The 17,500-nt window shown below is 49.1% G+C and overlaps 1 protein-coding gene across 1 annotated transcript in view; it reads right to left on the reverse strand.

Moving 5' to 3' along the window:
- LOC133139963 (tetratricopeptide repeat protein 28-like) overlaps positions 1–17,500 on the reverse strand; it is a 259,700-nt gene that overhangs the window by 47,782 nt on the left and 194,418 nt on the right. Inside the window, 1 exon segment of the mRNA XM_061259454.1 lies at positions 11,319–11,826. Within this exon segment, the coding sequence (XP_061115438.1) occupies positions 11,319–11,826 (508 nt within the window).

A 17,500-nucleotide genomic window follows, 5' to 3' on the forward strand; every position in this document is an offset into this window, starting at 1 on the left:
ACAGGGCTCAAAGAAACTGGTGATTGGCAACTTCATCTTGGCTCCAGCCATTCATGGCATCAGGATTCTTCATCGCCCCCTCTGTAGCGAGCCCGCCCTAAAGACACAGCGCTGAGGGCCGCGACATCGCTCCCGAAACCTCCCCCTCAACCATAGCGCTCTCCAGATCGCAAGGCCAGAGAGTTATCCCAGCGAACCGTCAACCCTGTGACCGCAAAACTGCTGAAAAATGATTCCGGCGGGAATGTTCACGGAGGATATTTCTGATGGATCCGACCTGATGGCACACGGAGAGTGGGCGGTAAAAGCACTTCCTGTTTCCACACCAGACAGTCACAGAGCAGGAAATAAATGCGTTTAACACCGTGAGGATGTGTCACAGATTTCTCTATATTTTTTTTAAGAAATACAGTTAAGTATAACAAATAAAAAAATAAAACCGGCATCTATTCTAACTCAGCATCTCTCACACAGGGGATCTGTCACAGAGGCTTTTAAACGGGGGGGGGGGACAATCCCCAAATAAAAATAAACCGTTTTCATCCGCAGAAATTCGTCTCACCCCCCCCCCCGCTGGGGGAGACCCAAGGTCAGATGAGCTCTGTCGCTTCAGATTTCACAGGCGGGGGCTGAGGGAAGTCCGCGCGCGGCGGGGTTTGGCGGTCGGAGCGCGGACGAGCCGCGGGGCTGAATGGCTGTGTAATTGCCCCGCGGGCGGTGGGGTCCGAGCCGGCCGCGGACGGCTAAGAGGATTTCAGGAACAAAGACCGTCCCGCGACTGCGTGGGGCCGATACCGCGCGCGCCCCGCCCTCCGCGCCCCCAAATCCGCCCGCAATTTAACCCTCCGCCAGCACCGTGCGGATTAACCTGCCCCCCCCACCCCTAAAACCAAGACACAGCATTCTCTGTGGGACACTACATAAAGGTACGAAAAGTGCCCATAAATGCTCGATGCTGAGGCAGTACCCTATAGGTACATAATATTGTTCCCCTGGCCAGCAATAGACACTCAGTGACCACTTTATTAGGTAGACCTGTACACCAGCTTGTTAATGCAGATATTTAATCAGCCAATCATGTGGCAGCAACTAAATGCATAAAAGCGTGCAGAGGAGGTTTTTCAGACCAAATGTCAAAATGGGGAAGAAATGTGATCGAAGTGACTTTAACCGTGGAATGATTGTTGGTGCCAGACAGTGTGGCTTGAAAATCCCAGGAGATCAGCAGTTTCAAAAGGAGATCACACACAACAGTCTCTAGAGTTTGCAGAGAATGGTGCAGAAAACAAAAAACATCCAGTGAGCAACAGTTCTGTGGGCAATGAGAGAGGTCAGAGGAGAATGGCCAGACTGGTCGAAGCTGACAGGAAGGTGACAGTAATGCAAATAACCACATATTACAACAGTGGTACGCAGAAAAGCATCTCTGAATACACAACGCTTCAAACCTCTAATTGGATCAGCTACAACAGTAGAAGACTAAAAAATAAGTCTAATAAATACCTAATAAAGTGCTCACTGAGTGTACAATTCACTACTGCCTTTTTTGCCTGGAAAATATATTCATTTCTACCCAAAGGGAACATTACAGGGTACATTTGAGAAATGTTATCGTTGAAGAACAAAAATATACCTCCGCTGTCACTTTATTTGTGAAATTGCGTTTAAAAAAATCGCAGAACAATCAAACCCAACGTGAGAGGGGGAGAGCGACCATAACCAGCCTCGCTAAGGGCTTCTTCGCTCAGCGATAGCCGTGTAAATCAGCATGTAATAACGTAACATTAGAGATTAATTTAGTTACCGCATGAAGCACTGCGCTACGCTGTATAACAGCACAACGCTGTGACCTACAGTCAGTGTTGCAGTTACTTTCGATTGGCGGGGAGACCAAAGAGACTCTTATTGATTGGCTGCCTGATTGATTTACGCACGCTTATGCACCCCGCCCCTCGAGGCTCCGACCCAGCACAGCACCAGCGTTCTGCGCTCAACGTCACCTTCACATTCAGTTTCATTTCACGCAGTATAGCTCTTTTTACAAAGACCCTTCACAAAGTAACACATAGTAAGCACACTCCCCAGTGGGGAGAAAAACCAAAAACACAACACCCAGGTAAAACACATTTCTCGAATACTAGTATAATTTTAAAACACTCCAGGAAAGCAATTTTCCCTGACCGGAACACGCAATCAATATGAAAAAAACACTGTTCTGTATATTGGCGAGAATAGTTTTTTATTGTAAAATCGGCAAGAATATTTTCTCTCCAGAAGTTTAACAGGTGTGTGCTCTCGGGTCAAGGAGCCCCACAGGTCAGTCGGGATCGGGGGGCAGCCTGGGTCAGGGGCGCAGGTGGTCAGGTCAGCCGGTGTGAGGTTTTTACGAGTGCACCGCAGAAGCAGAGATACGATTATCCCACACTACACACAGAGGACCCCACCTGCGGGAGCAAATATTACTTAAAGAGCTTCTCCAGGGGTGATATCACATTCCAGAGAGCACGTTCACATGACCTTTGACCTCTGCTACACATGTTCAAAAACACAGCTGGAGGAACTGAGACTATATAACTATCCCACAATGCAGAGTCCCAGGGGCAGCCTGAGTCCTAGTGGCTAAGGTGCTTGAGTGGGACCCGGAAGGTTTGTGGTTCAGGCCCCAGTGTAGCCACGATAATATCTGCACAGCTGTTGGGCCCTTGAGCAAGTTTGTCCAACGTTTAGTCTAATCAACTGTAAGTCACTTTGGACATAGTGGTGGTGCGTAAAGGAGCAGTGTCTGCCCTCACGTGTTTCAGCGCACAGCACACGCGTGTCCTCGCTCTCCCAAACGGACAGCAGGGCGAGCGACAGGCGCCCTAGACTGAGAGAGATCCGTCACTCCAAACTGGAGAGAGAAGGGGAGAAACATTAACAGGAGCGGCAGCGCAGAAGCGGGTTATTAAGAGCAGGAAAACGGAGGCAGACGGGCGTCTGCCGGACACGGCGCACAAAATGGATGACTCGCGAGAGCCAGTGGCGCACAGCGACCCATAAAAGCCTCAAATCGGTTTCGATTTCCCATCGATTCCAGGCCTCCGTCTCAGATTGCGGTTTTTTATTATTTTTCATGGCTTTACTTAAATATCGTCTCCCCTGTGGCAGAAAAATTAAGCGGGAAAACACAAGCGGGAGGAGAGAGAGAGATGGGGGGGGAGAGAGAGGGAGGGAGAGAGGGGGAGAGAGAGAGAGGGAGAGAGATGGGGGGGCGGTGGGGGGGGGAGAGAGAGCTACAGGCACAAAGGCTCACATCCTCCAGTCATGCCTACTGATTGAACCTCAACCTCTGAAACCAATCATTATATAAATATTTTGCCGTCTAGAAACATGCCAGTATGGTCTTTCGGTTGTCGAGAAATATGCCTGCATGAGCTGGTGGATGAGGACCCTGTCCTTATTACAGGCCTACTGCCACCCACACCTGGGCCACAGGTGGAGCTGATGTACACCTGGAGCTCAGGTAAGGAGGAGAGAGAGTTTGAATTCACCCATAATCCACACACCTCTTTTGCTTTCCCCCAATCTGATTGGCTCCTGCGGGTCAGGTGGTCTGTGGGAAGTGTTGGTAAAAGACAGCGAGTGTGTCGCAGTGATAGGTTACAGCATGAGCTAATTACTGCGAGGATTTATTTGAATTGTTAAATAATATCCTCCACCACACTGTTATTGTAATAATTCTCTGTTAATTAATGTGCTGCTCTTGTACGCCTTGGCAGAATAATATATGGCGCTTGTCATGCCAAAAGAACTGATTTAAATTTGAGAGAGACACAGCGTGTGTGAATGAGAGAGTGAGCGAGTGAGAGACAGAGGGAGGAATAAAAGGGAAAGAAAGGAGGGGGGGATATCAGAGGGAGGGAGAGAAAGAGGGAACGAGAGAAAGAAAGAGGGAGAGACGCTTTAAAAGATTGAAAGCGTGGTGTCTCTGCACATGCCCAGTAGAGTTCTGGAGCCGATGACTCAGACAGCTGCCATCAATCCTTCTCCAGAAACACCTCCACTTTAAAAACGCTTGTGTCGCATTTTCTGCAAACAGGACACGTGTGAGCCTATAGTGGCAGTCTAGTATCATGGTATATTCCCTGCTGTCCAATCCAGCTATAGAAAACTGAGCTGATCATAAAGCTGGTCTAGCTGGGTATGAGCTGGTCAACTAGCGAGTGCTAGTTGCTTGCCTGAGCTGGTAGCTAGTCAACCAGCGATCTGTTTCAAAAGCTTCAGTGGTTTTTTTCAGCAGGGTGGTTCAGGCTAACCGGGTTCGTGGCTCAGACGTTACAGGTTGCAGGAGCTTTTGTTCTTTATTGGTTTCCAGCCATTATTCCCTGGTTGTGGGAAAAGGAATTTGCCGGAAATGTTCAGCGGGTCAGCGATTGTTGGAGTGTTCAGAGAGCTGGCAGCCGGGGCCCCGGAGTGGTTTTCACTCCAGCACTGGGAGAATTCGGGGGGCTTTGTTTTTGCTTCGGGGAACAATGGCTAGGCCTGCACAGGCACACGATGTTTTGAGAACATGCTAGCCTGGATTCAGGCCTCAAATTCAGTTCCTGTTCTTGTTTTGAGAGATTTCTCAGAGGTGATATGACCAGGCTTGGTGAGTGACTTGGCCTAGGTCATGTGATCAGGCCTGATGTGTGACTTGGTCAGAGACATTTTTGGGATATATATTATTCGTAGTAGTAGTAGTTGTAGTGCAGGTAGAAGTAGAGGCAGTAGTATACACTATTATACACACTGATGCTATAGCGTGTATTATGTATATTCACTGGTTATAACACCAATTATAACACTTATATAGGCTGTTTATAAACTCTGGTGGGGGTACATTGTGGCTTCCTGGCTCTGGTTGCCAGCTGAAAGTACCCTTGTAGACCACTCCCCCGACAACGAATGAAAAACAGCCGTCATCTTGCCGAGGAGGCTACACGTGTGTCGTTAGCAGTGGCCTCGCAGTAATAACGGTGGTGAATGAGTGAATGTCGAGGCCTGGGGTGGATCAATGAGCGCTTTACGCTTTAATTCTGCTCTGCCTACAACCCTTGAATTACCCTGCTAGCCTCATTAGCACTGATGAATCTTTCTCCATATCCAGCTCTGCTCACTGGCCGTCCCTGCAGGCAGTGCTACACATCAAGTGCCCAACCAATCACTGCCCCCCCAGATTCCCCTGTCAAGGCCCCAACCAATCACTGTCCTCCCAGGTTCCCCTGTCGAGGTCCCAACCAATCACTGTCCTCCCAGGTTCCCCTGTCGAGGTCCCAACCAATCACTGTCCCAGGTTCCCCTGTCGAGCTCCCAACCAATCACGGCCCGCCCAAATTCCCAGTGAAACAGAGCTATCGTGTGCCGTAACGGCTAATGAATTGGGCTCATAAGTCAGAGACTGCAGGCTTAATTCCCAAGTGAGGCATTGCTGCTAACCTTCATAAATTCACCTGAATTGCTGCAGTAATGGGCCCAACAGTGTAAATGGATTGGGAATGTACAAAAAGAATATATAGGGGTGGTAATGTTTGTACAAGATTCCACTATCTCCTGAGACCACCCCCCTGCAGAGCCTGAAAATGGCTCATTCCAAATTGAGAGTGTAAATGGATCAGTATGTCCAAAAATAATATATACGGCGGTGGTAATGTAAATGGAACATTCCGCTTTCTGCTGAGTCAACCCCCTGCAGAGCCTGAAAATGGATCATTCCAAGCTCAGCGCTGAGATGGGAGGGAGGCACTCAGGCATGGCAGCCATTTTGTAACTCATCCACTCGCTCTCTTCTTGCCCTTCCTAGGGGGGAGTAGTTTTTTACGGTCAGAAGACTGCGTCCGCACCCACGCAACAGATAACAGCGGAATGACAGCGCACATTTGCACGGAGCGGCGATTACGGGAAATGAAAAGCGAGAGAACTACAGGGGGAAGAAACTACAGGGGGAAGGTGCCAGATGGCAACACAAACTCGCTTGTTTGCATCTTAGTTTCTCCTGTTTTTTCTGCACCTCTCAGCAGAACCCGTCTCCCCGGGAAATGGCATCGGAAAAATGGGAGTTAGCGAATAATTAATTTGTTAGCTACGAGCTTCATTCTGGCGAGAACCAACAGAACTTGACATGGTACTGAGGGTGCGGACCATCAGCACATCATGCAGGGGGAGCAGGGATGAAACGAGGAAAGATTTCAAACTTCCTTCTCAAAAAAAGGAGAAAATCAGTTTGAAGCACATAGCTGTCAATTTAATTTTGATGCAGTTTTCATATCATCAAGGTTCTGGTCTCCACCCAGATATGGAAAATGTGAAATATTGCTGGCTATTGGGTAGGGTAGCCTTAATGAACTATAAAAGTGAAGCTGTAATAATTTGATATTTTATGATTCTCTGCTGAGAAAGCAGAGAGGGTCCCTGAGGAGCGTTGGCTTATGAAAACTTTGGCCCATAATGCACTGGGGCACATCCCACTCTGCCCAAAACCTGCCCATAATGCACTGGGGCTCACCTCGATCTGCCAACAACCAGCCCATAATGCACTGGGGCTCACCTCGTTCCGCCAACAACCTGCCCATAATGCACTGGGGCTCACCTCGTTCCGCCAACAACCTGCCCATAATGCACTGGGGCTCACCTCGATCTGCAACAACCAGCCCATAATGCACTGGGGCTCACCACAGTTTGTGCAACTGGTACATGTTATATGCAGCTGCATTCTTCACTGCATTTGTTCAAGGTGCTTTCCAAAGTGAAAATGACATGAAAGAACTTGAATGAAAAGGAAGGTCAAAATGACAACAACCCCCCCCCCCCCCCAAATAAAATTCTTTGTAAAGGGGGGGGGGGGTGGCGAGACAACATCGCCGGCTTAATTAAAAGGTCATTTCCTTTCCGGAGCCCCCCCTCCAATTCCCAGTTTTATCTTCATGATTCAGTTCTCTGTGAATCAGCTATTAAAGGTAATTAAGCGATTCATCAAGTCAGTTTCAATTACTGAGCCGTCAGGCAGCAGCAGATTCCAATCAACTGGAGTGAGAGAGCACAGGGCAGCAACAGATATTGCCCTCCAACAACTGCCAACAACCTGCCCACAATGCACTGGGGTTCTGCCAGTAACCTGCCCATAATGCACTGAGGCTCGCCACGATCCGCCAACAACCTGCCCACAATGCACTGGTGTTCACCCCCGATCCTCCAACAACCTTCCCACAATGCACCGGGGTTCATCCCCGATCCGCCAACAACCTGCCCACAATGCACTGGGGTTCACCTCAATCTTCCGACAGCCTGCCCACGATGCACTGCAGTGCATTACTTTGACTGGGACCTGGAGGGTTGGTGTAACCCCAGTGCAGCCACAATAAGATCAGTCATTGATCATTGACGTTAGCCGATATTGCTCCAGGAGGACCTGACTTTCTCAGTTATTCTCCGTTAACCTACCTGGTTAAGAAAGGTCAGGTACATAAACACGCCCCCCAGGACGCCATCGGGGGGGGTGATTTAACGCTGCCGCAGTAACAGAGCTACCTCTCAGGAGTGCACCTCGTTAGGGCAGGTTAGCAGGGGCTCACAGGTGATTGTGTGAGATTGCTCAGGAGAGCCGTGAGTGGTGGATAATGAGCACTTCTCTCTCTGAAGTGCACACACACACACACACACACACTTCATTACACTGAGTAACTCTCACTGCCCTCCAGCCAGAGATGGCTAATCTCCCACAACCCCCTGCTCTCAGACAGGGAGGATAAAACAGGCACAGCTGGTGATGTCACCATGCTCATACGCAAACACGTAGAGGAGGTCCACCAATCACAGAGCTCATTGGTAATCAGAAAGAGAACAACAGTGATGATGATTGGTGGATACTGGGATCCCAGTGGGAATTATCTGGCAAAAAGTTTTCACCAATCATCGCAGGAGTTCTATTTGTTGTTGACAATGTTCACATCTCCACTGTATTATTCCCAATAAGAGATTTGATTTGGATGTTTACATCTTGGCACACACACTCTGCTGATGTAGCACACACGCACTCTGGTGATTTGGCAGACACACACACACACTCTGCTGATGTAGCACACGCACACACACACTCTCTGCTGATGTAGCACACACACACTCTGCTGATGTAGCACATGCACACACACACACTCTCTGCTGATGTAGCACACACACACACACACACACACACACTCTCTGATACAGCACACACACACACACTCTCTCTCTGACACAGCACACACACACACACACACACACACACTCTGATACAGCACACACACACACACACACACTCTGATACAGCACACACACACATACACACACTCTGATATAGCAAACACACACACACACACACTCTGATATAGCACACACACACACACACACACTCTGATATAGCACACACACACTCTGATATAGCACACACACACACACACATACACACACTCTGATACAGCACACACACACACACATACACACACTCTGATATAGCACACACACACACACACTCTGATATAGCACACACACACACACACACACTCTGATATAGCACACACACACACACACTCTCTGATATAGCACACACACACACACACACACACACATATATACACACACACACACACACACACACTCTGATATAGCACACACACACACACACTCTCTGATATAGCACACACACACACACACACACACAGACACACACACACACACACACACACACACACATACACACACACACACACACACAGACACACACACACACACACAGATATGTTGCTGACAGGCTGCTGGAAGCAGGACTGTAGAGGGGACAGCGCTGTGAAGGTCACACATGAGTCATGGTGACAGTTCTGTGTGTGTCTGTGTGTGTGTGTGTGTGTCTGTGTGCGTGTGTGTGTGTGTGTGTGTCTATGTGTGTGTGTGTGTGTGTCTGTGTGTGTGTGTGTGTGTGTGTGTGTGTCTGTGTGTGTGCGTGTAAGATTACATTAACAAGCTGTGGTGCGGCCCATAGGCAGGGATTTCTGAGAGGGGCACTAACAACACCCTTTCGGGTCAAACTTTAGGGTGTCAAACTCAAGTCTTGGAGTGCCGCTGTGTCTACAGCCTTTCGCCGTAGCTGTGTGAGTGAATGAGAGGCATTCATTAAAAAAAAAATAATAATAATAATCTTTGCACAGCCCTAGTTGTTGTATTGAAACAACTAATTTGCCATTTACAGGCTTGTGTGGTCTCCTTCCAATCAGCAGCTAATGAAAGCCTGGGAACAGAACAGTATGAGGGCAGCATTTAGAAGCTGTTGGACAGGCTCCTCACATTGGAATTACGAGCCTCACAAGCAAACTGTCAACCGAATTTCCCTACTTGGAGTAGGAAGTCGAGTAGGACTGAAGTCATAAAAAAGCGATAGAAATTAATACCAGCGCAACAGGCGTTTGACAGCACTGACAACCACAATGAATTCATGCAGGTACGAGCGGAAACAGCACCGATAATTACACCTGAGTTCTCATGGAGGGAGAGCGTTTTAAATTTCACTCCACTCTCCACTTTCTTTATTTATCTCGAGCGGGGGACTCATTTAGATAAAAATTGATGCCATTTTTTTCCCAGCCGCGGAGAACAGAAGTAATGGTAGGGCGGAACATCCTTATGAAAAATCTAGGGGGCGACGGTGGGGGGTTGGGGGGGGTAATGCGCGGTTTCGTGCGTTTCATTTCTCCCAGAACGAGTTATAATCCACCTCTCCATCACACGCCGGGAGGGAGCGTTCACTCTTTCTCCGTGAGTGTATCATTCCGCCGTTCCCTCCATCACGGCCTCCATCCGTCACGGTCAGACCGCCGAACCCGAGCACACGCAGAATCGGTCCCGACCGCACGTCTCTTCCGCACACTCCACCCCCAGATCCATCCGCTCCCTTTCACAGCTTAAATCATTCGCCAACATTCCCCATACTTTGTACCACTTAACCGGGAAATTTATGGGGAAGAAAATGACAAGAGATGATGAGAAATGTACCTGTCTTTATTCCTGCCATGAACAATTTTCTTTTTTTCTGGAGTCACCAGCTTTGCAATTGTCCCATATCAGCCCTGCATCATAGCACAGGGTTTTATGCTGCATTCATGCCCATTTTAGAATGTTTAAAAAAAATAAAATAATTAAAAGTAATTTCAGGTGATTAATCCATTATGTATGAAAAAACACAAGATAGAGTGCTGCCAAGTCGGAAACCCAATTTTTGAAAAAACACTAATTCTAGTGGTGAACGTAAACCTATAAACCTGAACAAAAACAAAAAAGCTGCAAATTATGAGCAAATTAGAAGGGCAAGTGCTCATCACAACAATGTTATAAAAAAACGGCTGGATATCCAAGGCAAAAAAATAAATTAATTGCAGGAACAAATCTATTGAACAATATTTGAAAAACACCAGCTTTGCTTCAATAAATTTGGCAGGGAGTATTGCCATCCTAAACCTGTCATTGAGAGTGTGTGTGGTTATTAAAGTGGTAAAGAGTCTAATGAAAACCAGGACTGTTCTCTGTTGAGAGGACAGGACAAGTGTTGATGTAAAGCCAATCACGCGGAGAGAGAAAACAGGTAGCATCTCTCTTCCACACCACACAGCTCAGCCCATCCTATAACCCCAAAGAGTGCCTTACAGCACATGAGCATAACTACCCTATGGCACTCTCAACCGCAGACCTTTTCAACCAAGAACAATGACTGTGGTACTGTGTTTTGAGCCCCTATTAAAACCCGACTAAATTCTCAACTTTAAACAAAATCATTGTAATTGATATTTTGGCACAATGCGTGTTGCCTTCTTAATGTCCATATGACTTGCGGTTTATACCAAAATATGGAAAAATTCAAAGGTTGCATACATTTCATATGTTTTATACAACTACAGAGCTTGGGGTCTTTGTATGCAAACTTAGGACAGGACTTTTGAAAACACGTCGACCATTTAATCCCACCAAAATAAGAAAATTTGAAAACTCATACAAAAAAAGGTGAACTGGTTTTTAAGAGATGTCACTGGACAGGGAAGGGCAGCCTGTAGCGTAGAGGTTAAGGAACATGACTGGGACCCGCAAGGTCGGTGGTCCGATCCCTAGCACAGCCACAATCCGCAAGGCCCTCAACCCTGCATTGCTCCAGGGGAGGATTGTCTCCTGCTTACTCTCTGGATAAGAGCGTCTGTCAAACACCAATAATGTAATAATGTAATGTAATGTAATGTAATGAAATTGATCCCAAACCCCCGCCCCCTTCCCCTCGGGGCTCTTACCTAAATTCGACGACGCCCGTCCCTCGGCGGCCCGGTCGGCCAGCCCCTCGGCGATGGCGAGCTGCTGCTGGTGGTACTGCTTGGCCCGCTCCAGGTCCTGCATGCAGCGCGCCGCGTGGCCCAGCCCGGCGTAGGCCCTCATCTCGATGGGCCGCTCCTCCAGCTCCTGGGCCAGCTCCAGCACGCGCGTGTGGTACGACATGGCCTTGTCGAAGTCTCGGCGGTAGTGGTAGGCGCTGCCCAGGTTGCTGTAGGCCCGCGCCTCCTCCCGCTTGCTGGCCAGGGTCTTGGCGATGCCCAGGTGCTCCTCGTGGCACTGCACGGCGTTGGCGAAGTCGCCCATGGCGATGTAGACCGCGCCCATGTTGCCCAGCTCGCGGGCCTCGGACAGAGGGTCCTGGGTCTGCTTGGCCAGGATCACGCACTGCTTGTGGCTCGCCAGCGCGTTGGGGAAGTCGCCGATCGCCGTGTACACGTGCCCCAGGCTGCTGAGGGCCGAGGAGGCCGCCTGGAGGACAAGGGGAGCGAGAGGGAGAGAATGTGTGTGTGAGAGAGAGAGGGGGAACGTGTGCGAGAGAGAGATAGGGGACTTTTGAGAAAGGAAGAGAGCGCATGGCCCGTAGCCTAGCCCAGTAGCTAAGGTGCTTGACAAAAGCCTCCCTGCTTATTTGATCGGTCTCCGAGCCCACACTCACACTCGGGACACACTTTCCCATGTTCCCCAAACACCCTCACCAAGCAAACTCTCACCCCCCTGCTGTATTAACACAGCAGCTGTGTTTCAGCACCTCCGAACGCCATCCCGACACCCCTACTGTCCCACAAGCACCCAAATCAACAACCCCCTAGCCCCCCTACCCAACACCCCCATCCCAGAAGCACCCAAATCAGCCGGAGCGTGAAATTGCCCCCTCTCCTGTTTGAGGCGATAATGAGGGCCACAACAACCCAAACGTTCCCCTCCCACTATTTTAAACGAGCAGACTCTGCACAGAATGGTGGTAGCATTGTGGAATGCAGCTTTTCCCCCAGACCACCAGGGGGTGCTCCTTTACCCCCAGGACCATGCTGACGTTATCACTCAGAGCAGGGCAGGGGGATTGATGACAGAGAGCTTCACCACACACAGATCCCCACCAAACCAGGGACCTAACACACACACACAGATCACCAGTAAACCAGGGACCTAACACACACACACAGATCACCAGTAAACCAGGGACCTAACACACACACACACAGATCCCCACCAAACCAGGGACCTAACACACACATACAGATCACCAGTAAACCAGGGACCTAACACTCACACACAGATCACCGCAGAACTGGGGACCTAACACATACAGATCACCACCAAACGGGGGATCTAACACACACACAGATCACCACCTATCGGACACGGATCTCCACCAAATCAGGGGCCAATCACATTCAGATCACCACCAAACCAGGGACCGAACACTCACAGATCACCACCAAGCCGAGGACCAAACACTCATAGATAGGGTGACCCCACAAGGACAACCTGGCACCTCTCACACACCCTCGGCCCACTGCAAAATGAAAAACAGTGATAGCACTACTACGGGACACCCGCACATGAGACTAGATGTGTGCGGGTGTGTGCACACAGTAATAATCTCAGCCCTGATTGACCAGCCCTGAGAGGCCTCACTGCCCCAGCCAATCCAAACCAGCCCTGAGGGACAGAGGCACAAAAACGACCAATCAGGGAGAGCAGCACTTCCCCGCGTCGCAGAGAAACGGCCTTCATCACAGAGCACCGGTTTTACACCGGCGATAAAAACAGGACAGACACAGGCGCTCCTCTGTCTTCCGCCCTCCAGGAAAAACCTCTCAGGGTCACCACGGGCTGGAAACAATTACCTCCCGACATCAGCGCTTCCAGCTTCCAGCTTCCAGCACGTTCCGCCGCAGTCTAAGAGCCCGGCGGAGACATGACGCGGACGCAAGCGGCAATTACCCTCCATCCTGACGGCCTTTCTGCATATCGGCCAATCTGAAGGGCTCAATTAAATGTTCCGTTCGAAGAGAGACTGCACCCCCCACCCGACCCCCCCCCCACCTCCCACCCCACACAGAAGAGAGCAAAGACCCTTTATGAGCACATATTCTCCAAGCGAAAATAGCCGCAGGCATAACTAGAGCAAACCACCATTTTGTTTCCGCAGACCTGTAGGCTCTAGTCTCTGCTGATCCCATGAAACCTCGTCCCAAAACGGGGCTCTTCAGGGGATATTCCGAATAATAATCTGGCTGAATGTTTGCACCAATAATGAATATATCTCCTGTTTACAAACGACTCAGTCCCCCCATCATCTTCTTTTCAATAAGCCTACGTATCTCAACCAGACAGCCCAGTGTGAAATCAACTCAACTAGAGTACATCTAAATCTAACAGAGCGCTAGTGGTCCTTAAATGACTCTATTCCAGTTGGTTAACACTGAAAATCTTTGCTGCGTTCACGATCTCTGGTTTGACAAAAGTCATAAGTACAATGGATATTGTCCATTATATCAATTATGCCTGATAAGTATAATATCCCATTATAATATCTATTATATGAATGATACCTGTTATTACAACTTGATTTAAAGTGATAAGTATAATGAATTAGAATCAGATTATCTTTTATATCAATTATGCCTATTATTTTACCTGACAGAAAGTGTATTATCCATTACAAGAATTTTATGATAACGAAGAGGTGCCTCTGTATTAAACATGAGAGCAGGATGCTGCAGGTCTAACAGTCACAGTGAGTCTGTGCTTTGTGCAGGAACGCTCATGTCCGTGTGGAGGTGGTACTAATCACCCCCGTCCTGTTCAGCTGTTGTGGGGCTGATCCGTGTCCTGCTACAGAACCGCTAGGTGAACGGGCTGCAGTGCACTGAAACGCCACCTGTTCCCCGATCTCCCTCCCTCTCTCTGTATGTCTGTCTGTCTCTTTCTCTCTGTCTGTTTCTGTCTCTCTCTCTCTCTCTGTATATTGTTCTGTCTGTTTCTCAGTCTGTTTCTATTCCTATCTTGTATCTGTCTTTCTGTCTCCCTCTCTCTATCTCTCTCTGTATGTCTCTCTTTCTCTCTGTCTGTTTCTGTCTGTCTCTCTCATTCTGTATGTCTTTCTCTATCTCTATCTGTATCTCTGTCTTGCTGTCGGTCTCTCTCTCGGTCTGTCTTTGTCTCCCTCTGTCTTTCCATCTTTTTGTCTCTCTCTCTGTCCATTTTTCTCTCTGTCTGTCTCTCTCTGTCCATCTCTCACTCTCCACAGTGGGATTTTACTGTCTCTGAATCCTTTTATACGGAGCAGTCAGGGCCTTGCTCACCCCAGTGCTACAGAGAGAATGACAGCTGGGATGAAGACAGGTGTGGAGAAGTGAGGCTTATGTATTTCAGCGAAGATGCCCTTTTCACTAAGAGGCTCTCTTTTAGGACTTTGGAGGACCATGGAGTGGATGGGTGGTGGTGGGGGGGGGGGGGTTGGTTTCATGATGCTGCCTGCTGTATCTATTTTCCTCATTCAACATGCTCAGTTTAAATGTATTTGTAAAGGGCTTTTCACAGAGAGTGGATCACAACACTTAGAAAAATACTAAGCAATGCCTGCAGCGAGAAACCAAAACCAGAAACATAAAGGGTTTAATCTGCTCTTTTCAGTTTTTATGCACACACTCACACTCACACACTCACTCTCACACACACACACACACACACACACACACTCACTCACACTCACACACACTCACAATCACACACACACACACACTCACTCACACACACACTCACACACACACTCTCACACACACAAACACACACACACACTCACACACACACACACACTCACACACACACTCACACTCACACACACACACACTCACACTCACACTCACATTCACACACACACACACACTCACACACATGCACACACACACACTCACACACACACACACACACTCACACACTCACACACTCACACACACACACACTCACACACTCACACACTCACACACTCACACACACTCACACACTCACACACACACACACACACATGCACACACACACACTCACACACACACACACACACTCACACACTCACAACACTACACACACACACACACTCACACACTCACACACTCACACACTCACACACACTCACACACTCACACACACACACACACACACTCACACACACACACACACACCCTCACACTCACACCCCTCTTCTCACTGCATCTGTGAAGTCAGCCCTGATTGATTCCGGATGTTTCTGCGGCCGTGATGTATGGGCAGTGTCAGCCATTATAAACTGAAGAGAAACTCCGGCTCTTATCAGCAAACACATTTCTGCAGACGAACGGGGCCAGGGCTTCCCCAGGAAGAGACCAAGGGGCCCGGAAAACAGCGCTCCAAACCGGGGGCGCAGGACCGGAGGGTTCCCCGCTATCAGTCCGGAGAGAAAAAAAACGTCCGAAGCTCTGAATAAGTCTGCGGACCTGACCGGCCAGATGGCCCACTCCCTTTCCTTAACATCTAAAGCGGCGTCTCCCTTCCGCTGCAGCCAAAAAGCGTTCCAAATTCTCCACCTCAGCTCCGGAAACTCCCGCCGCGAACCGGAGCGCCGTGCCATTAAGGAAAACCGAACACGGAAGGAGAGTGCGAGTCAGCCGTCTGGTTTATTCCGTCGGAACATCTGCGACAAGAGCTCTCCCATCAGGGGGAAAATCGACCTTTGTTTTTTACGATAGTTATTACGCTATTTTTGCTTCCATAATGACGTGTTTTGGGAATATACATTAATAAAATGAGCTGCAATACGCCCAAATACCATAATCTATCTGTTTAAAGGTGATGAGAGCAGTGGGGTAATGTATGTGGGTTAATGTTAATTGGCTGCACCATGTAATGTATAATGCATATATTACAGTGTTAATTTAGTAAATGTTAATTTAGTGACATTAGCCTCCGAAAGGGTGGGGGTGTGTGTGTGTGTGAGTGTGTGAGTGTGTGTGTGAGTGTGTTTGAGTGTGAGTGTGTGTGAGTGTGTGTGTGAGTGTGTGTGTGTGTGTGTGTTGTGTGAGTGTGTGTGTATATGTGTGTGTATGTATGTGCGTGTGTGAGTGTTTGAGTGTGTGTGTGTGTGTGTGTGTGTGAGTGTGTGTGTGTGTGTATATATGTGTGTGTGTGTGTGTGTGTATATGTGTGTGTGTGTATGTGTGTGCGTGTGTGAGTGTGTGTGTGTGTGTGAGTGCGTGTGTGTGTGAGTGTGTGTGAGTGTGAGTGTGTGTGAGTGTGTGTGAGTGTGTGTGTGTGTATATGTGTGTGCGTGTATATGTGTGTGCGTGTGTGAGTGTTTGAGTGTGTGTGGGTCTGCCTCACATTATTGGCCATGCTGGCATTTATTGGCCGTCGCTGATGTACTGCTTGCCATCACCTCTTCTTCAGCTCTGCAGTGCCGCAAAGCCCCCCCCAACACCCCCAACATCCCACCCCGTCTCCAATGCCTGTCAGAGGGGAGCCGTTTCCTTGGAAACCCAAGTGGATTCGAGTTTTTAGCGAAGGGCCTGTTCAGGTGGGGGGGGGGGGGGGGGCACATGTCGTGCAGTCAGCACTACACCAACAGACCGCCTACAGACATACCTCCACAGACCGCCTACAGACATACCTCCACAGACCGCCTACAGACACACCTCCACAGACCGCCTACAGACACACCTCAACAGACTGCCTAAAGACACACCTCAACAGACCGCCTACAGACACACCTCAACAGATCGCCTACAGACACACCTCAATAGACCGTCTGCAGACACACCTCAATAGACCGCCTGCAGACACCCCTCAACAGACCGCCTACAGACACACCTCAACAGATCGCCTACAGACATACCTCCACAGACCGCCTACAGACATACCTCCACAGACCGCCTACAGACATACCTCCACAGACCGCCTACAGACATACCTCCACAGACCGCCTACAGACACACCTCAACAGACTGCCTAAAGACACACCTCAACAGACCGCCTACAGACACACCTCAACAGATCGCCTACAGACACACCTCAATAGACCGTCTGCAGACACACCTCAATAGACCGCCTGCAGACACCCCTCAACAGACCGCCTACAGACACACCTCAACAGACCGCCTACAGA

This window comes from Conger conger, chromosome 11 (genome assembly GCF_963514075.1).
Source record: "Conger conger chromosome 11, fConCon1.1, whole genome shotgun sequence".
NCBI lineage: Eukaryota > Metazoa > Chordata > Actinopteri > Anguilliformes > Congridae > Conger > Conger conger.